Source organism: Carcharhinus amblyrhynchos, chromosome 30 (assembly GCF_965287045.1).
Source record: "Carcharhinus amblyrhynchos chromosome 30, sCarAmb.v2.hapA, whole genome shotgun sequence".
In the NCBI taxonomy this organism is placed as follows: Eukaryota; Metazoa; Chordata; class Chondrichthyes; order Carcharhiniformes; family Carcharhinidae; genus Carcharhinus; species Carcharhinus amblyrhynchos.
In genome coordinates, this window is record NC_137353.1 from 8669158 (window position 1) to 8696468 (window position 27311).

A 27311-nucleotide genomic window follows, 5' to 3' on the forward strand; every position below is an offset into this window, starting at 1 on the left:
AGTATGCAAATTCAAGTTCTTTTCTTTTCCCCTACAAGGTTACGGTTGAGTGTTACCTGGCAGCCGTCCATGGTAGCATTGGGCGCAAGCCAGCTCATCCCTTGGGTATTAACTGAGGAGACGAGTGTATCGGGGGAGGGCAAAGATGCAAAAGGAATCTTAATAAGTTTGATTTGCAAAACCTTCAATGTTCATTCATTTTAAAATGGCCATGGGGGTATGTCTAAGGCACCAAGTAGGTTTTCCTTCAAGCGCCTCTATCTCTGTGACCTCTTTGCTTCTCCAACCGTCCAGCGGCTCTGCATATTTCCAACACTGACCCTTGATCCGAGTGTGCTCCTAAGAAGCACTTTGGGATGTTTTACCACATCACTGGTGCTACATAAATGCAAGTTGATGCTTTCTAGTCAGTGGAGGAATATACAATTTACACAACACAGAAATAACCACAGCAAAAATGAGATGAAGAAAGGCCATTTGGCCCACCGGCACACCCCTATCCACCCAACACCACAACCTGATTCACGACTCTTGCCAAAGAAAAGCTATTTTTATTTTTGCAGGTACTCGGTCCGCACAACTGAAGGTGAAAAAGCAGGATCAGTGTTGGATTGCTTATTTACGATGAATCACAGAATCCCTGCAGTGCAGAAGGGGGCCATTCGGCCCATTGAGTCAGCACTGGCTCTCCGACAAAGCATCTCACTCAGGCGCACCCCATCCCGCCCCATTCTTGCAACCCCACACATTTATCACAGCCAATCCACCCAACCTCTATATCTTGGGACACGAAGGGGCAATTTAGCAATGGCCAATCCACCTAACCCGCACATCTTCGGACTGTGGGTGGAAACCGGAGCATCCGGAGGAAACCCACACAGACATGGGGAGAATGTGCAAACTCCACACAGTCAGTGACCTGAGTCCGCGCATTCTCCCCACGTCCGCATGTGTTTTCTCCGGGTGCGCCGGTTTCTTCCCACAGTCCAAAGATGTGCGGGTTAGGTTGATCGGACGTGCTAAATTAACCCTTAGTGTCCCGGGATATGATAGGTTAGAGGCATTAGCAGAGTAGCTAAGCGGGGACAGAACCTGAGTGGGGTTGGTATCGGTGCAGACTCGATGGGCCGAATGGCCTCCTTCTGCACTGTAGGGATTCTATGACTCTAAGTTGTACAATAACCGTGCCTCTCCAGGCTGTGCGGTAAGACGGTGATTGCAAAGTCACTGCAAAGCCTTCGCCGAGGTCTAATTTTAATTTCTTTTCAAAAAAAGAAAACATTAATTTTTAAACCGCAGAAACAACTCTCTCTTTGTCTCCAACCCCGAGAAGGCCGAGACTTTCAAACATACACATCTGCGGAGGGCCAGCCCAAGGTGCGGATCCCACTCTCTGAATGAGTACCATCCACCCCACCTCCTCTCTGCTGTTCTGTGTACACACAGAGCAAGGATTCCAGTAAATTGTAAACATATTTAACACACATTCTTAAGGCGATGCTTGGTTTAAACCACTGCAGGGTCTGAGCGGATGTTGCATACTAACTTGTGGTTTGAGTGATTAATCCCACATTGCCTGCACATGGTATCACAGTGGCATCCACTTGTGACCATATGTTTTTCAGAAACACCAGTTCATGGAATCACAGAATCCCCACAGCGCAGAAGAACGCCAGTTGGCCCGTCGAGCCTGCACTGACAGCAATCCCGTCCAGGCCCTCTCCCCACAGCCCCACATATTTACCCTGCTAGTCCCCCTGACACTAAGGGGCAATTTAGCATGGCCAATCCGCCTAAACCTGCAGCGTGGGAGGAAGCACAGTAAAAAGTCTCACAACACCAGGATGAAGTTCAACGCCGGCATCTCCACATCACAGGTAGGAGGAAACCAGAGCACCAGAAGGAAACCCAAGCAGACACAGAAGGATCATGCCAACCGTACAGAGTCATTCAGAATTGAACCCGGGTTCCTGGTGTTCTGAGGCAGCAGCGCTAACCACTTGTGGCACCATGCCACCCTAATTCACATCTTAAAGTTTATTTAATAGTGTCACAAGTAGGCTTACATTAACACTACATTGAAGTTACCATGAAATTTCCCTAGTCTCCACACCCCGGCGCCTGTTCGGGTACACTGAGGCACAACTTGGCATGGCCAATGCACCTAATCAGATGTCGACTGCGGGAGGAAACCGGTCACTGTCCGTGTGGAGTGTGCACATTCTCCCTGCGTCTGTGTGGGTTTCCTCCAGGTGATCCAGTTTCCTTCCCCAGTCCAAAGATGTGCAGGTTAGGTGGAATGGCCACGCCAACTTGCCCCTTGGCGTCAGAGGGACTAGCTAGGGTAACTGCATGGGGTTATGCGGATAGGGCCTGGGTGGGACTATGGTCGGTGCAGACTTGATGGGCCGAATGGCCTCCTTCTGCGCTGTAGGATTCTATGATTCTATTGTTTCTTGCACAAAACATGCCATTCATAGTGTACGTAGGAGAAAAAATAAGCAGAGGGTGCAGAGGGTAATGTTATAGTCATAGCTCGGGTGTAGAGAAAGATCAGCTTAATGCAAGGTAGGTCCATTCAAAAGTCTGACAGCAGCACCAGGGTAGAAGCTGTTCTTGAGTTCAGGCTATTGAGTTTATTGATTATTGCCACAAGTAGCCAGTTGGTACGTGATCTCACACCTTTATATGGGTTTCAGCTGGAACCTCAGAGTTGGAAGGACAGTGATTTAGGGAAGGAAACCGAAAGCTTGGGACCCAAATAGATGAGTGATAGCGGAGGGGAAAAAATATACAAGTACGACATGGAATTCTGAGACATTAAGTTGATTTATTACCTTCACAAGTAGGCTTGCATTAACACTGCAATGAAGTTACTGTGAAAATCCTGCAGTCACCACACTCCAGTGCCTGTTTGGATACACTGAGGGAGAACTTAGCATGGTCGTTGTACCTAACCAGCACGCCTTTCGGACTATGGGCAGAAACCGGAGCATCCAGAGGAAACCCACGTCGACATGGGGAGAATATGTAAACTCTGCACAGGCAGTGACCCAAACCAGGAATTGAACCCACTTCCCTGGCACTGTGAGGCAGCAGTGCTAACCATTGTGCCACCACTGTCTCCCAGCCAGGACCCTGGCTCACAGGGTATACTGGTCCGAGAGCTGGCAAAACAGGACTGTCGCCCAAACTCAAACGCGCTCTCTAAAGCAGTGAGACTTTGACACTAGAAGCTGACACACACACAAAACTGCATTTCAGAGTAAACTCAGAGAGCAAGAATAGAAAGGTCAGCAAGTTTCAAAAGTGGCGTATTCTGGGCATAATTAGTGAGAGTGGGAGGCTGGTGGTGTTACTGGATTTAGTAATCCAGAGACCTGGACTAATAGAATAAAGTGGAATAGAATCCCTACAGTGCCGAAGGAGGCCATTCGGCCCATCGAGTGAGCACCGATCTCGTTTACTAATGTCCCTTTAGGGAAGGAAATCTGCCGTCCTCATCCTATAATACACACGCAAAACTGCATTCCAGAGTATACTGGGAAAGCGAGAATAGAAAGGTAACTTCACACAGATCAGCAAGTTTCAAAAGTGAAATACTCTGGGCATAATTAGCGGGAGTGCCTGAGTGGTGGAGTTACTGGACTAGTAATCCAGAGGCCTGGGCTAATAGAGTAGAATAGAATCCCTACAGTGCAGGAGAAGGCCATTTGGCCCATCGCGTCTGCACCCATTCCACCCAGGATCACAATCCCACCCCAGGCCCTATTCCCATAATCCGTAATCCCACACATTTACGTTGCTACATCTGAATCAAAATTATGAAGGCTATAGATAGGGTGAACAGTGGGAAGCTTTTTCCCAGCTCGGAGGTGACGATCACGAGGGGTCCCGGGCTCAGGGTGAGAGGGGCGAGGTATAACTCCGATATCAGAGGGACTTTTTTTTTAAACGCAGAGGGTGGTGGGGGCCTGGAATGCACCACCAGGTAGGGTGGTGGAGGCAGACACGCTGGGATTGCTTAAGAATTACCTGGGCAGTCAGATGAGCAGCCTGGGAATGGGGGGCATACAAACGAATGGTCTAGTTGGACCAATGAGCGGCACAGGCTTGGAGGGCCGAAGGGCCTGTTTCCTGTGCTGTACTGTTCTTTGTACATGTAAATGGGCGGCACGGTAGCACAGTGGTTAGCACTGCTGTTTCACAGCTCCAGGGTCCTGGGTTCGATTCCCGGCTTGGGTCACTGTCTGTACAGAGTTTGCACATTCTCTTTGTGTCTGCGTGGGTTTCCTCCGGGTACTCCAGTTTCCTCCCACGGTCCAAAGATGTGCAGGTTAGGTTGATTGACCGTGCTAAGAAATTGCCCCTTAGTGTCCAGGGATGTGTAGGTTAGAGGGATGAGTGGGTATAATGTGTAGGGATATGGGGGTAGGGCCTGGATGAGATTGTGTTCAGTGCAGACTCGATGGGCCGAAGGGCCTCTTTCTGCACTGTAGGGTTCTATATGACTCCAGAGCCACAGGCAGTGCGGTTGACATTGTAACTGCCCTCCACCCCCCCTTGAAATGACCTCAGTTCTGCAGGAAAGAAAATGTGAGCAGCCTACACCATGGGGACTGCAGCGGTTCGAGAAGCCACCACCACCTTCTCCAGGGGAAATTAGGGATGGGAAATAATCACTGGCCTTGGCATGGTGCCACGTCCCAAGGACAACCGAACACAGACATCTGGCAAGCAGATGAGCAGTGACACAGCTGTTAGGAATCCTCAACACGCAGGCGAATCTATAACGACACAGTTGGGTACAGGACCTTCAATGGCAAAGTGGTTCCCCCCCCCAACAGACATTTCTTACACTGGGCTCTCTGGCTCCCACAGGCTGGGGCAGCACGGCGGCACAGGGGTTAACACCGCGGCCCCACAGCGCCAGGGACCCGGGTTCAATTCCGTCCTCGGGTCACTGTCTGTGCAGAGACCAAGGTGCTGGTTCCAATGCCGCGCGGCAGGGAGTTTGGGATCGTGCCTGTGGACCGAGAAACGGTGTCCCACAAAAACGGTCACCCCGTCTGAGTTTGGTGTAAAGGAGACCACAGATGGCACGGTGGTTGGCACTGCAGCCTCACAGCTCCGGGGACACGAGTTCGATTCCCGGCTTGGGTCGGGCGCCTGTGCCGAGCGTGAACGTTCTCCCCCGTGTCTGTGTGGGTTTTCCTCCGGATGCTCCGGTTTCCTCCCACAGTCCAAAAGACGTGCTGGTTGGGCGCTAAATTCTCCCTCAGTGTAGCCGAACAGGCGCAGGAGTGTGGTGACTGGGGGATATTCACAGTAGCTTCATTGCAGTGTTAATGTCAGCCGACTTATGACACTAACGAATAAAGTTAAAAGACTTAAAGTGGGAGCAGCAAATATAATAGACCAGATTAGTTGCAGTGAACAGAAGCTGTCCTTATGTCTACCCTGGTGAGAGTCCAGGACTGCTGATTCCGCCTTGGTTTATGGTTATGCAAAGGCAATGAACAAGAATGTGTAGATTAGAGGGATTGGCGATGATAAAGTGCCCATTAGTTTCGGGGATTACCAGTGTAAATATGTGGAGATATGGGGATTGAGCCTGGGTGGGGCACTGACAATGCAGGCAGCACTCTCCATTCGCACCCCTCTAGATATCAAAGGCATTCAAAGTGTTTTGTCAGCGGGACCTCCTCGGCAGATACTCAAACGCAAAACTAGGGTGAAACCAAGGGCCAGCAAGCCACTGCGAGACACACGCCTGAATCTGAGGCAGAGAGACCCGTCAGTGGCCGTTAGCGAGGCAAACTCGGCGCTGAAGGATTGGAAAATAAGACAGGAACCGAACCCACTCAGTGGAACAGCTCTCGCTGAGAACACAAGCAGAACAAGAAGAAGAAATCAATGGCAGGGCGGTAAAGGTTAAGGGAGGGGGCGGTCTGGGTCAGTCGCTCGCAGTACGCAGGCAACTGGCATGCTGAAAATGAAAAGCAGATTCTGAGTGTGTCGGAAGTGGTAACGGCCTGTGGGGAGCTGAGGGGAAGCTCAGGGTGCAGGGTGGCGAGTCTGGACCATACGTGATATACCGCACTGCCTGACAATAAGCAGAAATACGTTACCTTGAAGCAAACTGCAGCATCAAGAGAGAGGGGTTGGGGGGGGTGGGGAGTGGGGGGTGGGGGGGGTCACGGAGAAGAAAAGAAGTACTGTCACTAATTCAACTGGCAAACATCTTGAGCGGAGGAAGGAAACCAGTGAACGACAGACAAAGTCTGTGCGAGCCGAAGGAGTGCAAATGCACGTCGCTGCCTTCCACAGGCCAACAGGATGTGGGCTATGTGCAGACATGAGCAGCAGAAATCAAACCGCATGCCACATTTGTCATCTGCAGCCGGCTGGGGCGCAGCACGTTCCGAGCACTGGACTGACCACCAGGGTTAAAAACAGCAGATCCTGTGGACCCGGCCAGCTCAGCCTCCCTGCTAGCGTCTCATAGCAGCAAGCCACCGCACCCTCAACTCGTGCCGCGATACCTGGAGGGGCGCGAATGGAGAATGCTGCCTCCATTTTCAGTGTCACATCCAGACCCCATCCTCATAACCTCACGTATTTACACTGGTAATCCCTCAACACTACGGGATAATTTAGCATGGCCAATCCCCCTAATCTGTACATCTTTGGACACTAAGGGTCAATTTAGCATGGCCAATCCATCTGACCTACACATCTTTGGACACTAAGGGTCAATTTAGCATGGCCAATCCATCTGACCTACACATCTTTGGACACTAAGGGTCAATTTAGCATGGCCAATCCATCTGACCTACACATCTTTGGACACTAAGGGTCAATTTAGCATGGCCAATCCATCTGACCTACACATCTTTGGACACTAAGGGTCAATTTAGCATGGCCAATCCATCTGACCTACACATCTTTGGACACTAAGGGTCAATTTAGCATGGCCAATCCATCTGACCTACACATCTTTGGACACTGAGGGTCAATTTAGCATGGCTAATCCCTCTAACATGCACATCTTTGGACACTAAGGGACAATTTGACATGGTCAATCCCTCTAAGATGCACAGTGTGGGAGGAAACCCATGCAGACACGGGGAGAACGTACAGACTCCACACAGACAGCTATCCAAGGCTGGAATGGAACCCGCGCCCTCGGCTACTGTGAGGTTGCAGTAATAACCACTGTGCCACCCTCTGAAGCAAAGTAAACAATGAGGCAAGTCAGTTGTGACAGTAGGGCTAGAAAGGGTTGCCGTGAAGATTGGCCACATTTACAGAAGGCCACATTGCGTACACAACCTCAAACAGATCACACACATCCACGAAACATAGAGGTTGTCCAATCTCTGAGCACCAGTCGAGTTCGGTAATGGATAGCAGACCAGGGGGTGGGAGCTGGTTTTTCCAAAAAGAAATCTGCGTCTTATAAAAATAAAGTCGACCAAATAACCCTCTGCACAGCAAGTGATAAAACTGGCCACTCCACCTGACATGTGTGCTCAATGTTCTGCGCCCTTTCAATACTCACCCTTGACAAATTTATTAGCATTTCTGAAGTGGCAACAAACAGGATAGATAAAGGGGAATCAGTAGATGTAATATAGTTGGATGTCCAAAAAAATGTTCTCTAAGGTACCGCACAAAATGCTACTTAAAAGATGAGCACCCATGGTGTTGGGGTTGGTATATTAGTACGGAGAAGGGATTGGTTGACTGATAGAAGTCAGAGGCCAGAATTCTCCGGCCATTCACACCGCCCTATTGCTGCTAGCAGGAATGGAAAATTTGGCAGTCAGCCAAATCTTCATTCAGGGCAGCGGGACTGGAGAATCCCAGCTGCGGGCGAGGTCGGAAAATCCAGCCCAGAGTTGGAAAAAGACATGCAGGATGACAACTCGAATTAGTGAAGTGCCACAGGGGTCAGTGCTGGGGCCACAATTAGTTACAATATATATTCATAGCTTGGACAAGGCAAGTCAATGTACTATTGCCAAATTCGCGGATAGCACAAAAATAAGGGGGAAGACAAGCGGTCAGGATGACTTAAAGAGTCTATAGATGGATATAGACGGATTAAGTGTGTGGGCAGATGGAACATAAAGTAGAAAAATGAAAAGCTATGCACTTTTGTGCCTCAGGGATCTGTTTTGGGGCCACTGCTGTTTGTAATTTTTATAAATGATCTGGATGAGGGTATAGTTGGGTGGATTAGTAAATTTGCTGATGACACCAAAGTCGGAGGTGTGGTAAATAGTGAGGAAGGGTGTCTTAGTTTACAGGGAGACTTGGACAAGTTGCAGAGCTGGGCCGAGAGGTGGCGGATGGAGTTTAATGCGGAAAAGTGTGAAGTAATTCACTTTGGCAGGAATAACAGATGTGTAGAGTACAGGGCTAACGGTAGGACTCTGAATAGTGTGGATGAACAGAAGGGTCTAGGTGTATGTGTATATAGATCCCTGAAAGTTGGGAATCAAGTAGATAGGGTTGTTAGGAAGGCATACGGCGTCTTGGCGTTTATTGGTAGGGGGATTGAATTTAGGAGCCGCAGCGTCATGTTGCAACTGTACAAAACTCTGGTGCGGCCGCACTTGGAGTATTGTGCGCAGTTCTGGTCCCCACATTATAGGAAGGATGTGGAGGCTTTGGAGAGGGTGCAGAGGAGGTTTACCAGGATGTTGCCTGGTATGGAGGGGAGGTCCTATGAGGAGAGACTGAGGGATTTGAGGTTGTTTTCGTTAGAAAGAAGGCAGCTAAGAGGTGACCTTATTGAAACATATAAGATGATTAGAGGTTTAGATAGGGTGGACAGTGATAGCCTTTTTCCTCGGATGGAGAAAGCTAGCACGAGGGGGCATAGCTTTAAGTTAAGGGGTGGTAGTTATAGGATGGAAGTCAGGGGTGGGTTCTTTACCCAGAGGGTGGTGAGGGATTGGAATGCCCTGCCTGCTGCAGTTGTAAATGCGCCTAGTTTGGGGGCGTTTAAGAGATCCATGGATAGGTTTATGGATGGAAAGGGTTTGGTTTAGGTTAGAGGGTCATTGCTTTTTAACCGGTCAGTGCAACATCGTGGGCCGAAGGGCCTGTTCTGCGCTGTAATGTTCTATGTTCTACTTGTGACACTAATAAATAAACTTTAAACTTTAATATCACGCACCCATATTTTCCCCACCGTGCTGCTGTATTTTACACAGACAGATCATTTCAATACCAACACCAGGACAGATACAATGGTAATATCAATGTAATACGGGTCATAGATAGATTAAAACTCAATGAAGCTCTGTCGATAGTATAAATCTCTGGGTGCTAAATGAAGTTAGGTACACATTCAACAAAGCATTACTGTCATGAGGAAAATTGATGACTATCAGTGCGGTCTCAGTAGTATAAAAACAAGCTAACAGGTTAGTTAGTGCTCCCAAAAAATCCTCTGAACAGGTTAACTGTTCGCCACACATTAACAACCAGCAAACTTACAGAATCCATGAATGGGAACATACAAGATAACAGTAACACTGGCTATGATCACCTGTAACTCTATAGTAACCTGTCACTTGCTACATATTTAAAAGGGTTGCAAGTTGCTTTAAGCGCTGAGCATATAATTTGATGGTGATGTCATTAGGGTGCAGTTTTAGGGAATGCGGTGGTTCAAGGCAGCGGCTCATCACCCACCTCCGCAAGGGGCAATTAGGAATGGCAATAAATACTGGGTCTAGCCACTGACGCCCACACCCTATGAATTAATGATAAAGAAAAAATCTAGGTAGTGTTCACAGGACATGAAATACTGTCACGTCTGCAAAATACTGAGTGAAAATCATTGTACAGACTTACTTCCAAGAGGAAAGGTGTAACTGGGATAAATGTCTTGGTGCTGTCAGAAAGCAGCGTCAGTGCACGGATACAGTGCAGCCGAAGAGGATAATATCGAGCTGTGGGCAATAGTCTGAAAAACAAATTCAACACATAATCACAACTGGTATTTGTGACGGTACTGATTAAGTATATACACGTGCACGTACATACACACACACACACGGACGCACAGACACACATACACGCACACGGATGCACACATGCATGCACATAAACACTCACAGGGACATGTACACTCACGGGGACATAAACACACACACACATGCATGCACACACGGGGGGACACACACACACACACACACACACACAAGCGGACACAGACATGGATGCACAAGCACACACATGAACACACTCATATAGACATACTTGTGATGATACACACGATCATGCACATACGCACACGCAATCACAAGGATACTGTCTTCATAATGGAAGTTACATCATACAGAAAATACAAAGCAGCTCAAATATTTAAGGCACTTGGATCACTTTAACTCCCAGGCCTGATTCGTTTAATGCACAAATGTTTCACATTTGTATTTAAAATGTGTTTTCTTTCACACACTGCAGTCATTGGACTCATCCCCTCGTCGATGCCTGTGTTCCGAGGCTTCCAATTAATAAGTGTGGCTGCAGCGAGCACCAGGGGGGGGCCCTGAGATGATAATTAAACACTTAACTGGGCACTGCACATTGGCTTTGCCCCTCAATAACAGTTATCTGCTAATGTGGTCTTCCTGGCTTATCAGCAGTTGCCAGAGCCTCTCGACAGAGCCGCTCTGTATCGATCGACACAGACATGAAGTGAGGTGGGCCGGCGGGGAAGCATTATCCTCGATGCCTTACGGCTGCAACTCGGTGTCTCCCAATCCAAACACACAGAGGCCACTTAAATCACACCATAAACCCCAACAACATCTTGCATTCATGTAGCACCTTTATCTTGGCCATCGGGCACCTAACGCCCTTAAAGTCTGAGGTCACGTAATAACCGAGCCAAGAACAGCTTCTTCCCTGCTGCTGTCAGAGTTTTGAATGGACCTACCTCGCATTAAGTTGATCTTTTTCTACACCTTAGCTATGACTGTAACACTACATTCTGCACCCTCTCCTTTCCTTCTCTATGAACAGTATGCTTTGTCTGCATAGTGTGCAAGAAACAATACTAATGTGGCATGTGACAATAATAAATCAAATCAAATGAAATCAAATCCCTAGAGTGCAGAAAAGGCCATTTGGCCCATCAAGTCTGCACCAACTCTCTGACAGACCATCTTACCCAGTTCCTCTCCCTCACCCTGTCCCTGTAACCCTGCATATTGCCAATGGCTAATTCCCCTAACCAAAACATCTTGGGATACGAAGGAGCAATTTGGCATGGCCAATCTGCCTAAACCGGAGCACTCGGGGGAAACCCACGCAGACACGGGGAGAATGTGGCATCTCAACACAGACAGTCACCCACGGCTGGAATTGAACCCGGGTGCCTGGAGCTGTGAGGCTGCGGTGCTAACCACTGTGCCACTCGACCACCCTCACCCCACCTTTTAGTGACTCCTTGTATATTTCTTCATTAATTGGGCAGAACGGTGGCACAGTGGTTAGCACTGCTGCCTCACAGTGCCAGGGACCCAGGTTCAGTTCCAGCCTCGGGTGACCGCAGGGACATTCTCCCCGTGTCTACGTGGGTTCCTCCAGGCGCTCCGGTTTCCTCCCACAGGCCAAAAGACGTGCTGGTTAGGTGGACTGGCCATGATAATTGCCTCTCAGTGTCAGTTTTTTTTTGTATTATCAGTGCCATTCCATCCATAACCAACAAGCTGTGTTGTTACTGCACCAGCGTAACTGCTAGATTATTTGTTTTAATCTGGACAAATGCACTTAGAGCAGAAACAAACCTCAAAATCAACTTCTCTCCAGAAGGTAAGGGGCAGGGCTTAAATCACTAGAAAGCTGGCTGAGAGCGCAGACACAGAGGCACCCCTGACACGAAGAGGCAATTATCAGACCCTGCACAGAAACAGGACTAAAATACATTTCTTAAAGGCACAGTATTGTCACAACAATTTATGCAAGCTGGCTGGATCTTTAGCTACAAAGGACCCCAAGGTTTGGAAAACACTTCCTGAACGTGCCTGCTTCTCACTGGTCAAGATCTATTTTTATCACACTTCAGGTTAAACGTCCTAAAGCCTCACGTAGCTCCGGACTCCATTCTAATCCTTAACTGAGTGGGTTTTGAATGAGTTAAAACCAAGCTTTTGATTGAGATCAAATTTCATTTGCCAACAAAAGTGTCTTGGAATTTTAACTGCACCAAAGGTGCTACACCAATGCACATTTTGTTGGTGAATCTAACCACAATGATTGGCTAAGAGACAGCTGCAACCAAAACCATATTTTTAAACTTGTGTCCATGTTCAAAATGAACAGTGAAAGGAGGGACATTGAAGGGAAAAAGCAAACAGAAAATTGCATTAAAGTACAAAAAAAGGGACTCTCCATTTTAAAAGTTTGGGTTGATGGAGGGAAATTTTACTGTTACAGCAATAAACTGTTCCTCACAAAACATGCCACTATTTGCACTTTCTTTAAGTCTTTAACATTACCACTAACACTTCCTTTGTCTTGTGTTCCTGAGATTTTTGTCAAATCTCTACTAATTCCCACCAATTCCTGACCCATCTCCAACTTTAACAGTACAAAATCCATTACTTTGTCCCTCCTGTACCTCGTACGGACTTAGAATCCCTACAGTGCAGGAGGAGGCCATTCAGCCCATCGGGCCTGCACCGACAATAATCCCACACAGGCCTGATCCCTGTAACCACACCTATCCCCCTGATGCTAAGGGGCAATTTATCATGGCCAACCAACCGAATCTACACATCTTTGAAGTGGAAACTGGAGCACCCGGAGGAAACCCACGCAGACATTGGGAAAACATGCAAGGAAATTATGGTGAAAATCCACACTCCGGCACCTGTTCGGGTACATAAGAACATAATAAGAACATAAGAAATAGGAGCAGGAGTAGGCCATCTAGCCCTTTGAGCCTGCCTCGCCATTCAATAAGATCATGGCTGATCTGTCGTGGCTCAGTTCCACATTCCCGCCCTCTCCCCACAACCCTTAATCCCCTCTCTTATCAAAAGCCCATCAACCCGCGTCTTAAAAATATTTAGCGAGGCAGCCTCCATCACCTCAACGGGCAGAGAATTCCAGAGATTCACCACCCTTTGAGTGAAGAAGTTCCTCCTCAACTCCGTTCTAAACCTCCCCCCCTTTATCTTGAGGCTGTGCCCCCTAGTCCTACTGTCCTTTCTGAGCGGGAAGAGTCTCTCCACCTCTATCCTATCCATCCCATTCATCATCTTATACGTCTCAATGAGATCTCCCCTCATTCTTCTAAACTCTAACGAGTACAAGCCTAGTTTATTCAGCCCCTCCTCATGCATCCTAACTAGAACATCTTTCGGACTGTAGGAGGAAGTCGGAGCACCTGGAGGAAACCCACGCAGACACGGGGAGAACGTGCAAACTCCACATGGACAGTGACTCAAGATCAGAATCAAACCGGGAGCCCTGGTGCTGTGAGGTAACAGTGCAAACCACTTTAACTCTTTTACTTTCTCCATTGCTAGATTTATCCACTATTTCCTGTTTTATTTCAGATTTCCAGCATCCGCTTTCTTTCTGTTTTTATTTGAACTGTTCCTCCCATTTGACGGGTTTTTTATACTGGAAGATTAACATATTTACAAACGTGCTGTGTGAGTGCAATTGGTCACCGAGAGAGACAGGAAATTCCCTCCATCAAGCAGCAATCTAGGGGTTAATCTTGATAATGCAGCAACAGAACTGCTTCCCCGACATCTTAATATTAATCATCACTCTATTTTAGTTCCACTGACCGCGGTTAAGATCAGTATCGATGCCGGTCACACTCACAAAATCTTATTCTTTGTAAACGATGACCCATTCGCAACCTCCAAGATTACAGTCACTGTGATCAAATGTCCTTAATGAAGCAGCTAATAAAATTACTCACCTTCTGCGCGTAGTCATCTACAGTTGCCTCGCACACGTTAACTCTAACCCTTGGGCTCCAAGGATTAGATTTAGCGGTGAGATCACAGACACACATGAAAATAAGAGCAGGCGGAGGCCATTTGGCCCTTCGAGCCTGCTCCGTCATTCGCGGCTAATCATCCAACTCGATAGCCTGATTCTGCCTCACCCCACCCCATACCCTTTGTTCCCCAAGTACTATATCTGGTACAAGTGGCATGGTGGCACAGTGGCGAGCACTGCTGCCTCACAATGCCAGAGACCCGGGTTCGATTCCCGGCTTGGGTCGCTGTCTGTGTGGAGCCTGCACATTCTCCCCATGTCTGCGTGGGTTTCCTCTGGATGCTCCAAATTCCTCCCACTTTGAAAGATGTGCTGGTTAGAGGCATTGGCTGTGCTAAATTCTCTCTTAGTGTACCCAAACAGGCACAGGATTGTGGTGACTAGGGGATTTTCACAGTAACTTCATTGCAGTGTTACAGAAAACCTTACTTGCGACTAATAAATAAACTTTACATTAACCGGACACTGGAATATAGGTTTAGGAGTGATTGGATTTGAAGACACCTTTTTGGGATTTTTGGAAGATTTAACAGGGTAGAGCAAGAGATAAACATTATCCCCTGGTGGGAAGGACAAGGCCGAAAAGCCTAAATTCAGAGCTAGGTTATACTGGAAATAATTTTTCATACAACAGACAGTAAAAATGTGGAACTGCTGCCCCCTGAAAGTAGACGTTGGCACAACTAATAATTTAAGAGATGCGATTAATAGATTGAGATTGAGAGATATGGAGCAAAATAGGTGAACTCAGAGATATGGAGCAAGACAGGTGGATGGAAGTGGATACAGGTCAGCCATGATCCCACTGAATGGAGGAACAGGCACAATGGGCTGAATGGCCTGCCCCTGGAAACAGCAGGGGCAGGAAGTGATTTATTTTCTTTTGGAGAAGCGGGAGTTCAAGTGGGACCATAGCTGACGCAATCTCAGCCAGCCAAACACTGGAGCATCCAAATCCATGTGGCCATTCAACATAACTGGGTAAGCAATGACCTAGTGTATTGTCGCTAGACGATTAACCCAGAAACTCAGCTAACGTTCTGGGGACCCGGCTTCGAATCCCGTCACGGCAGAGGGTGGAATTTGAATTCAATATATATAAAAAAAATCTGGAATTAAGAATCTACTGGTGACCGTGAAACCATTGTCGGAAAAACCCATCTGGTTCACTAATGTCCTTTAGGGAAGGAAATCTGCCGTCCTTACTCGGTCTGGCCTACATGTGACTCCGGAGCCACAGCAATGTGAATGACTCTCAACTGCCCTCGGACAACTAGAGATGGGCAATAAATGTTGGCCCAGACAACGATGCCCATGTCCCACGAATGAATTAAAAAAACCCCACCAGTCCATCCGGAAGCTTCTTCCCCCAGTCCTCAGCACACCAATATAATCTTTCACTCCCACAACTGTTGTCACGCTGCCTGGAAGGACAATACTTCCAGCTCTGTTCATGTGTTTCTGATGTGCCTTGTGTATTCCATCCCTGGCCCAGAAGAAGCTCAGTACACAAAGTATCTCAGCCTTGCCCTTCCACGACATTCCCATAACCCTGCATTGCTACATCTGGAAGCTCGCCAATCATTCTCGCACGGTGAGAAGGTAGAACAAATCCCTACGGCGGATTGAGATATATCAGAGGAGTTACATTACTTACATCCGAGATTCATGCTCCAAACAGGAGTGTACATAGGTGTAAAAAGATCATAGATTGAAAAGGAATTGATGGGTGGCAATCTCAGATACACACCTATTGTCATGCTTCTGTTCACATAGGGATAGCAAGATAATTAAGGTTAGTGCAATCATTGAGTTCCTACAGTGTAGAAAGAGGCCATTTGGCCCATCGAGTCTACACCAACTCTCTGACAGAGTGATTTACCCAGGGCCCAACCCCACCGCATTTCCCATGGCTAATCCATCTAACCTACGCATCTTGGGACACTAAGGGGCAGTTCACCACGGCCAATCCACCTAACCTGCACATCTTTGGACTGTGGGAAGAAACTGGAGCACCCGGAAGAAACCCAAGCAGACATGGGGAGAACGTGCGGATTCCACACAGACAGGCACCCGAGGCCGGAATTGAACCCAGGTCTCCAGCACTGCGAGGCAGCAATGCTAACCACTGTCCACTACTGTGTGGTAGCGAATGGCTAAGATCATAAGACATAGGAGCAGAATTAGGCCATTCAGCCCATCGAGTCTGCTCTGCCATTCAATCATGGTTGATATTGTTCTCATCCCCATAACCCCCGATCCCCTTATTAATCAAGAACCTATCCATCTCTGTCTTAAAGACACTCAACGACCTGGCTTCCACAGCCTTCTGCGGCAGATTCACCACTCTCTGGCTGAAGAAATTCCTCCTCATCTCAGTTTCAAAGGATTGGCCCTTTAGCCTGAGGTTGTGCCCTCTGGTTCTAGTTTTTCCGAATAGTGGAAGCATCCTCTCCACATCCAGTCTATCCAGGCCTCACAGTATCCTGTAAGCTTCAATGAGACAGTTTGTATACTGGGCTTGTTCTGGGACTGGGACTGGGATGGTCTGCACAAAGTGAAATAAGCGCACGTGTACAGGGATGGAACTAACATCTATTAGGCAGGGAAACAACAGCTGTGGGGTGAGGGTTTACATTAACATGGGACTGGGATAGGGGTTAGCAACACAAAAGTAGTTGAAGCAGACAGAAGATGAGTGAGTCGAGCAAGATAGAACGGAAAAGGGAAATAGAGAGCAAAAAGAGCTGAAGGAGGAGGAACTAAAAAGAACAGAAACAGTAAATGCTGGAAAGGCTCAGCGCTTGGGATTTTACAGCCTCGCTCGGGCGAGACTGGAAATTCCTGCCCGATTTCAACGGAAATTTCCATTATCGGACCCTGGCCTACGCCGATTCCATGGCAGGTGAGGTGGTAGCGTTCTGGCCAGCAAATCTGGCAGCATCTATGGAGAGACAAACAGATCTAATGGCCGGAATTCTCCAACCTCGCCCGAGGCTGGAATTCTCCAGTCCCGCTGCTGCGAATGGAGCTTTGGCTCAACGCCAAATTTTCCGTTCCCGCTGGCAGCAGTGGCATGATATCAGAGAATAGCTCCCAAAGTTTCGAGTCCATGTGACACTTCCTCAGTGCTGACGAAAGGTAGACAAAGAATAGTTGGAATGTGGTTAGGGTCGGGCCTGGGTTTAGATTAGCAAGAATAGGGCAGTAAGGAAAGGGTATTAGAGTTAGGGCATTAAGGTTAAAATATTAGGGTTAAGGATTGACAGATTGCATATGAATTCAAAAGAGAATTAGGAGCTTTGGGAATATCAATTACTAGAGAGAAACAATGCGGTAGTTTAGAAGTGGACCAGGCTGACAAGGTGACCCAGTGGCCAAATTCCCGTCCAACTCAGTTTTACTAACGACATCACCGTAGTGGGTCGGATCTCAAACAACGACTAGACAGAGTACAGGAATGAGATAGAAAACCCTGTGAACTGGTGTGACAACAATAATCTCTCCCTCAATGTCAACAAAACAGAGGAGTCATTGACTCCAGGAAGCGTAGTGGAGAATATGCTCCTGTCTATATCAATGGGGATTGAGTAGAAAGGGTCGAGAGCTTCAATTTCCTGGGTGCCTAGATCACCAACAACCTGTCCTGGTCCCCCCCCATGCCAACACTACAGTTACAAAAGCCCACCAATGCCTCCACTTTCTCAGAAGACCAAGGGAATTTGGACGTCAGCTACGACATGTACCACAGAAATAATTTTTGCCAGTTGCATGACAGCTTGGTATGGCTCCTGCTCTGCCCAAGACCACAAGAAACTTTAAAGGGTAGTGAATGTAGCCCAATCCATCACACAAACCAGCCTCCCATCCATTGACTCTATCTACAGTTCCCGCTGCCTTGGCAACGCAGCCAGCATAATCAAGGACCCCACGCACTCCAGGCATTCTCTCTTCCACCTTCTTCCGTTGGGAAAAAAATACAAAAGACTAAGGTCACGTACCAACCGACTCAAGAACAGTTTCTTCCCTGCTGCTGTCAGATTTTTGAATGGACCTACCTCGCATTAAGTTGATCTTTCCCTACACCCTAGCTATGATTGTAACACTACATTCTGCACTCTCTCATTTCCTTCTCTATGAACGGTATGCTTTGTCTGTATAGCGCAGAAGAAACAACAGTTTTCACAGTACGTTAATACATGTGACAATAATAAATCAAGTTAAATATTTCTGGTCACATCTTCTTCAGGAAAGGCAGGTAAAATTGGGATAGGATGGCAGTATTAATGAAAGGTTCTGTTAGAGTGCAGGATGTAAAGGTATTTTGGGGGCTGTGTAAGGATTGAGGTGGCACGGTAGCAGAGTGGTTAGCACTGGTGCTTCACAGCTCCAGAGACCTGGGTTCAATTCCCGGTCTTGGGTCACTGTCCGCGTGGAATTCTCCCCGTGTCTGCGTGCATTTCCTCCGGGTGCTCCGGTTTCCTCCCACAGTCCGATAGACATGCTGGTGAGGTTGACTGGCCATGCTAAATCGCCCGGTTGTGTCCAGGGATGCGTCGGTTAGAGGAATTAGCAGGTAAATGTGTAGGGATACTGGGATAGGGCCTGGGTGGAATTGTTGTTGGCGCAGACTTGATGGGCCACATGGCCTCTTCCTGTACTAATCCAAACACAGTCTGGTTGGAGGAAGGGAAATGGGGCAATTCTTTTGGCCTATTATCATGTGCAAACGATGGATGCCAGATGGGAAAGATTTTTGGACAGTTGGCGAGACGTTAAGAACATGGCAACGACTTCAAGTGATTCCAAATGCGGTCAAAGTGGGGAAAGGATTTGAAAAATGCATCCAAGACTAGTGCTGGGAACAGAGGGTTGTTTACTTTAGTTCTGAAAAGCGGTTATCGGAAAACAGCTGCTGTGACAGTCGGGCAACAACTCGGAAATATCAACTAGGGTAGAGTTAGATTCAGTTAAGAATAGAACAAGATAAGGGAGCGACAAGGCGTTGGATTGGAAAAAGTTTAGGGCCCAAAGAGATGGGGAAGGATGTGACTCAAACGAACAAGGTAGAAAAGTTAGATAGCGCACGGAACGACGAACGGTAGAGACCACAATATTTTAATCTGCCTTCAATAAGAAAACCGAGTCTTGGGATTGGAGAACGGCCAACGCAACATGTGTGTTTAAGAGGAAACAGAGGCAGCGTCGACCAGTTAGTGCAGACCAATTAGTTTAATGCAAAAACATTCTTTTTAGAATCCATGGGGGTGCATTTCCACAGGTTCTCCCACTCACCTCCCCCCCCCACCACCCACCCCCGTAACCACGGCGGAAATTCCAGAAGATAGGCGTTCGCCCCGTCGTGACTTCAGCTCAGATTAGTGTGCGGTTATAGGATGTGGGCGATAACTAAAGCCAGTGTGAATTTTTGGAGATCTGTCACTGTGCACGTCAAACTTGAAAGAAGTGACAGCTTGAATAAATCGGACAAATACTGTCGACATCATGTCAGTGGATTTGCAGAGGGTGTGTAATTGGATTTTTAAGGTTCCTTACAGAAAGGATGTTACAAAAAATCGAGGCATAAAGGAGCAAGAGTAATTGTATTAGAATTATACAGGGTGGAAATTGTTGTTGTAATCATACAGAGCCTTGGTGAGGCCGCACTGGAGTATTGTGTGCAGTTTTGGTCTCCTTTTCTCAGGAAGAATGTTCTTGCTCTCAAGGGAATGCAGCAAAAGGTTTACCAGGCTGATTCTGGGGGTGCCAGGAATGATGTATCAGGAAAGATTGACTAGGTTAGGATTCGCTGGAGTTCAGATGGATGAGGGGGGAATCTCATCAAGACTTATATAACTCTAACAGGATTAGACAGGGTAGATACAGGGAGGGTGTTCCCAATGGTGGAGGAGTCCAGAACCAGGGGTCACAGTCTGAGGATTCGGGGTAGACCATTTAGGACGGAGGTGAGGGGACATTTCTTCACTCAAGGAATGGTGAGCCTGTGGAATTCATTCCCACATGAAGTAGTTGATGCCAAAAACATTGAATGTATCCAAGAGGTTGGATATAGCACTTGGGGGCGAATGGGATCAAAGGTTATGGGGAGAAAGAAGGATTAGGCTATAGGGTTGGATGATTAACCATGATCGTAATGAATGGGGGAGCAGGCTTAAAGGGCCAAATGGCCTCCTCCTGCTCCTATGTTTCAATGTTTCCTGTCCTGCCCACTGCAGGAAGTGTTGTGAGCAGGGCATGGTGGCACAGTGGTTAGCATAAGAACATAAGAAATAGGAGCAGGAGTAGGCCATCTAGCCCTTCGAGCCTGCCTGGCATTCAATAAGATCATGGCTGATCTGAAGTGGATCAGTTCCACTTTCCCGCTTTCTCCCCATAACCCTTAATTCCCTTGTCTGTCAAAAACCTATCTACCCGTGACTTAAATATATTTAGCGAGGTAGCCTCCACCACTTCAACGGGCAGAGAATTCCAGAGATTCACCACCCTTTGAGTGAAGAAGTTCCTCCTCAACTCCGTTCTAAACCCTTTATCTTGAGGCCGTGCCCTCTAGTCCTGCTGTCCTTTCTGAGCAGGAAGAATCTCTCTACCTCTACCCTATCCATCCCTTTCATTATCTTATACACCTCTAAAAGATCCCCCCTCATCCTTCTAAACTCCAACGAGTACAGACCCAGTCTATTTAGTCTCTCTTCATTGTCCAACCCCCTCATCTCCAGTATCAGCCTAGTGAACCTCCTCTGCACTCCCTCCAAGGCCAAAATATCCTTGCGCAAGTGCGGCGACTGCTGCTTCACACTCTACTGACCTGGGTTCGATTCCCAGCTTGGATCACTGTCTGTGCGGCGTCTGCACGTTCTCCCCGTGTCTGCATGGGTTTCCTTCCACTGTTCAAAGATGTGTACAGTGAGAAGTCTCTCAACACCAGGTTAAAGTCCAACAGGTTTATTTGGAATCATGAGCTTTCAGAGCACTGCTCCTTCGTCAGGTAACTCAGCTGATGAACGACTGACACTCCAAAAGCTTGTGATTCCAAATAAACCTCTTGGACTTTAACCTGGTGTTGCGAAACCTCTCACTGTGCCCACCCTAATCCAACGCCAGCATCTCCGCATCAAAAGATGTGTAGGACAGGGATATTAGCCATAAGAAACATAAGGGGTTACAGGGATAGAGAGGGGGACAGGGTCAAAATAAGATACTGTCCTTCGAGTGTCAGTGCAGAATCAATGGGCTGAATGGCCTCTTCAGCACTGTAGGAATTCTCTGAACACATCCAAAAGTCAACGCCTCCAATAGTATCGTACCCCCTCAGTACTGCACCAACGGGTTACCTTAGAACTTCTTGTGTTCAAGGCCCTGGTATGGTACACAAACATGCAAAATTTCGTTGTTACAAAAAAGTTCGTTGTTACCCATTGAGCCAGGTCTAAACCTCCAGAACTCTGTACATTATCCCTCTCTTTGGTCCACAATCAGGCATTCTGCGCCTGCAAATTCTGACTGTCCAAATGCGGGAAGATTAGGTTACAATCCAACACTGAGAGTCATTGGCATTGTAGGTCAACCCACAGCACGTGCCCTGCAATAGTTCAAGGCGGCAGCTCACCACCACCTTCTCAAGGGACAACAAGGGACGGGCAGATAGGCAATAAATGCTGGCCTAGCCAGCGATGCCCACATCCCAAGAATGAGTAACAGACAGCAAACGGAGCAGCCTACTTGCAACTCCATTCCCTCTGATCTGTTCTTCTGACCAAAGTGTGGCGGACACTAGAACCTGTCGCCATTTTAAGACACAGTTCGGGCGCTCAGGAATGTGCGCCACAATGAGACTATCTCACTGAAGCTCCAATGTCTGCCTGGTGCTCAGATGACGTCGCCTCCCGGATAAATAAACTCCACTTCGAGATCTGAAGCGCACACTGAGTTCAAGACAGCCGCAAGTGAAAAAAAAAGTTGGAAGGATGTATTCTTCAATTATGATATAAATTGCTCGAGTTGTAAAGTGTTAACCTCCTGACGACAACAAAGTGCTTCTCTGACCCACATCTTGATATGTCAAACAGAAATAAACACACAACTAATTTGACACGGGTTGGTCGCTCCACTGAGATTCCTGTGTACGGCCGATTAAAATAGACAAATAGCAACCTTGCTACAACAGCCCGTCAATTACTTATTTAGAAATCTGGAACATTTTACAAGGAAAAATAAACTTAAACAGCCCTGGAAAACATAGCAGCCTTCTAACTATTCGAACTGAACTGGATAAATCCTCACAGTTTGAGGATTCAGGGGAGACCATTTAGGACGGAGGTGAGGAGACATTCCTTCACCCAAAGAGTGTGGAATTCATTACCACAGGAAGTAGTTGACGCCAAAACATTGATGCATTCAAGAGGCGGCTGGATGTGGCACTGGGGGTGAATGGGGCCAAAGGTTATGGGGAGAAAACAGGATTAGGCTATTGAGTTGGATGATCAGCCATGATTGTAATGAACGGCAGAGCAGGCTCGGAGGGCTGAATGGCCTCCTCCCACTCTGATCTTCTACGTTTCTATGGATACAAAATGGATTGCACTCCAACCGTACTCAATTACTCAGAAGTGAAGAATGCAGACAGATGAAAAGTCGAGAGGCAGAAAAAGGGATTAAAAAAAAAGTGTTAAACTCGACAAGGATTCGGACAAAATAAAACTTACAGGAAATAAGGGACTTAAAACAATCGGCGAACCATCAGCAGCTTTTTGTTTTATTCATTCATGGGACATGGGGGCCACTGGCTGGGCCAGCATTTATCGCCCATCCCTAGTTGGAAGGTAGTTGAGAGTCAACCACATTGCCATGGCTCTGGAGTCACGTGTAGGCCAGACCAGGTAAGGATGGCAGATTTTTCTGACAATCGGCAGTGGTTTCTTGGTCACTAGTAGACTCTCAATTCCAGGTATTTTTTTAAAATTGAATTCAAATTGAGTTATCTGCCGTGGCAAGATTCGAACCCGGGTCCCCAGAACATTAGCTAAGTTTCTAGATTAATAGTCTAGCAATGCTACCCTCGGCCCCTTCAGAGGGGAGATCTGCACTGCTGAAGCAGTAACAGGTCAAAGTATCTGAGAACTAACTCTAAACTCTCAACTGTTCCTTAGGCAACACCACTCAGTCAACGACCCTTACTTATACAGGGCCAGATATTACAGCCATTCCCATCAGTAAGATCTCCCAGTCCTGCCGACAGTGAAACCCCCCCAACCCCCTCACTGTGGGTTCCCCTGCAGCTGAGGGTGTGCACAATGTGAAAGCCCCATTGACAGTGATGGGAACAGTAAGACCCACCCCCATCCAACGGTTCGCCGCTGCAATACACACTGTGCGTTGGTGGGGTTTGGCAGGGTGGGGATGGAGAATGCTGCTTGATAGTAACTTCAACACACTAGATCTTCCCGAGCTTCCTCTCAGTAACATTACGAAGCACAACATATGCACAAGTGGCTAGAATTAGACGAGGGCAGACATCTCAAAGGGTTGAGAGGCTGGAGGAGATTATGGTGTTAGGGACGAGATCGGAAACTCCAAGGTATTTTATGAAGTTGGCCTGTTGATTTTGGCATTAGGGTGAGCATAAGACATTTTGCTCCAAGTATGGTTCTAGTGACCCACTGGGGAGCTTTTATCAAAATAAACTTTATTTCAGAACACAATTAGGAAATAAAAAGAATTCACATAACTTTTACCAACTGACATATTGAAACATGACAAAGTATAATATTTAACAGCTAGCTATCTCTATTGTTCCAACTAAGCAGACTCCTTCACAGACATGAATTCCTTCTTTAGGACCAGTTAGCACAAAAACCAAAGATACTTATATAGATACTAGATTTCCAGCCTTTTGACACATCTGCAGAGTGATCCAGACAGACATCTGTCTTCTCATTCTCATGCAATTTCCAGAAAAAGCTCCACTCTCAAACAGTAGAATCTCAAGAAAGAGGTTTAATTTATTGCAAATTTCAGCCTTCTGACAGAACAAGAGATACAGAGAAAGCGGACACTCTCTAAAAGTCCCTAAAACAGACTGCCTGGAATTCACTATGAAAGCTTAGGGTGTACCCACTCACATGATCTTACCTGTCAATCAATCTAACTCTGCAAAATCCCAGGGAAACATTACAATAACAGAATTCGGCATTTGTTCAGATTAAAATGGGGATAAGCCTCCATCTCAGCGAAACAGAGTCAGGGGAAGACAAGGACACTCTCTTGTTCAGTGACACTGGCTATCGGACAGCAAATTTAAATATCCAACTTGAACTGTTTCTGCATGGGTAAGTAGATGAAAGAGTGAATGGGTGGGGGAGGTGGGTAGGTGAGCAGGTGAAGTTTATTTACTGGTGTCACAAGTACATTAACACTGCAATGAAGTTACTGTGAAAATTCCCTAGTCACCACACATCAGCGCCTGTTGGGGTCAATGTACCTAGCCAGCATGTCTTTCAGACCGTGGGAAGAAACTGGAGCACCCGGCGGAAACCCATGCAGACACGGGGAAAATGTGCAGATTCCACATCGAACATGACCCAAGCGGGAGTCAAACCTGGGTCCCTGGCACCGTGAGGCAGTAGTGCTAACCACTGTGCCACCCTAAGAGGGCAAGTGGGCAGATGGGCAAGTGGGAGGATGGATGCATACTGTTGTGGGCAACAGTAAAGGTTATTCATTAGTCACAAGTAGGCTTACATTAACAATATAATGAAGTTACCGTGAAAATCCTCTAGTTGCCACACTCTGGCACCCGTTTGGGCGCACTGAGGGAGAATTTAGCATGGCCAATGCACCCTAACCAGCACAGAGAGTAACGATGGAAGGGTGCTAGTGGTGTTCCGCAGGGATCAGTGCTGGGACCTCTGTTGTTTGTAGCTTATATAAATAATGTGGAGGAAAATGTGGATGGTCTGATCAGTAAGTTTGTGGATGACACAGAAATTGGTGGAGTTGCTGATCGTGCCGGAGATTGTCAGAAGATATAACAGGATATAGATAGATTGGAGACTTGAGCACAGATGGAGTTTAATCCAGGCAAATGCAAGAAGACGCATTGTGGAGGGTCAAATTTAGGTGTGAATTATATTGTAAATGGCAGAACCCCGGGAACATTAACGTACAGAGGGATCTGGGCATGGAAGTCCGTGATTAGGAAGGCAAATCAGTGCCTTCATCAGCTTGGGCACTGAGGACAAGAGTTGGGAAATCATGTTGCAACTATCGGTTAGGCCGCATTTGGAGTATTGTGTGCAGTTACCACACTTCCAGAAGGACATACAAGCTTTGGAGAGAACGTAAAGAAGGTTCACCAGGATGCTGCCTGGTCTCGAGGGTGTTGGCTATGACGAGAGACTGAATAAACTAGGATTGTTTTCAATGGAAAGGCAGAGGCTGAGAGGAGACCTGATAGAGGTCTAGGAAGGTACGAGAGGCATAGACAGGGTGGATAGTCAGAGGCTTTTGCCCCCAGGGTGGAAGTGTGAGTTACAAGGGGGCACAGGTTCGAGGTGAGAGGGGGGAAGGTTTAAAGGAGATACGGGGGGGGGCGGGGTGAGATTTTCACACAGAGAGTGGTGGGTGCCTGGAACGCGCTGCCGGAGAAGGTGGTGGAAGCAGGCACATTAGCAATATTTAAGAGGCATCTGGATGGGTACAGGAATGGGGGGGGGGGGGGGGGGGTTGGGAAAGAGGGGGATACGGACCGAGTAAGGGCAGAAGGTTTGTTTTAGTTTAGTTGGGGCATCATGATTGGCACGGGCTAGGAGAGCGGAAGGGCCTGTTCCTGTGCTGTACTTTGATGTCTGTCTCGTCTCCCCAGAATAGAGCAAAAACGAGAAAAAGAACAACACATTGTCAAACTCAAAGCTAAACCCTTAGAACCATCAGCGTCCAGGGTGGGGAGTTCCCCACTATTCAAAGCAAACTGATAATTTTGAAAGGGATAGGTGGTTTTGCAAGGGGAAGTTACCAGGGCCCTCCCTCCGCAAATCAGGGTAGAATATCCTGTTTTGCAATGCAACCCTGCCAGGCCACCATCCTGTCTGACATCAAAACACTGCCCACACGCTGAAATCACCTCGGAGGCCTTTTGAGAACATCTCCACCATTGCTGATGTGTTGTCAGTGTCCTCGACTCCCACAACGCTGCTACTATTCCAATCACGTGGGAAAGAGTGGACAGCTGCCAAAACTAACGGGGAGGGGGGCGCGAGCACCCGGAGGAAACCCACTCAGACATGGGGAGAACATACAAACTCCACACAGACAGTGACCCAAGCTGGAAATTGAACCTGGGTGCCTGGCGCTCGGAGGCAGCAGCGCTAACCACTGTTGCCGCCGTGTTGCCCACTGTTGCCTTTTCTTTAGGTCAATCTTTTTGACTCATCGAGAAGAAGGAGGGAGGATCTTAGAGAAACGTATGAGGTTATGTAGGGAATGAGGGGTGGCACAGTGGTTAGAGCCGCTGCCTCACAGCGCCAGGGACCCAGGTTCGATTCCCATCTGGATCACTGTGTATTTAGGGTTTGCACGTTCTCCCCGTGTCTGCGTGGGTTTCCTCCAGGTGCTCTGGTTTCCTCCCACTGTCCAAAGATGTGCGGTTTAGGTGGCTTGGTCATACAGAATTGCCACTTAGTGTCCTGGGATGTGTATGTTATAGGGATTAGCAGGGTAAATATGTGGGGTCCCAGGGATAAGGCCTGGGTAGGATTGTTGTTGGTGCAGACTCAATGGGCCGAATGGCCTCCTCCTGTACTGTAGGGTTTCTATGAATCTATAGAAGCAGGAAAGTTGTTTCCACTGCTGGGTGAAATTAGAAACAGGGGGGGCATAGCCTCAAAATAAGGGGGAGAAGATTTAGGATTGAGTTGAGGCGAAGGGGAGAGGGTGCAAGGTGGGGGCGTGAGGAGAGAGAGAGGGGGTGTGGGAGAGAGGGGGGTGAGGGCGAGGGGGGTAGAGAGAGAGAGAGGGGGGGTGAGGCGGAGAGAGAGAGAGAGAGAGAGAGAGATGGAGAGGGGGTGTGAGAGAGAGGGGGTGAGGGCGGTGGGGGGAGAGAAAGAGGGGGCAAGAGATAGAGAGAGAGGGCAAGGGAGGGGGAGAGAGAGAGAGAGAGAGAGAGAGAGAGAGAGAGAGAGAGAGAGAGAGAGGGCAAGGGAGGGAGAGAAAGAGATAGAAGGGGCAAGAGAGAGAGAGCGCAATAG

At 47.7% G+C, this 27311-nt stretch overlaps 1 protein-coding gene across 1 annotated transcript in view; it reads right to left on the minus strand.

Annotated features, from left to right (window-relative positions):
* Window positions 1-27311, minus strand: part of noc2l (NOC2-like nucleolar associated transcriptional repressor) — a 110611-nt gene that overhangs the window by 18527 nt on the left and 64773 nt on the right. The window contains exon 12 of the mRNA XM_080214917.1: window positions 9874-9985. Coding sequence (XP_080071043.1) covers window positions 9874-9985 — 112 coding nt within the window. The remainder of the gene's footprint in view (window positions 1-9873; window positions 9986-27311) is intronic.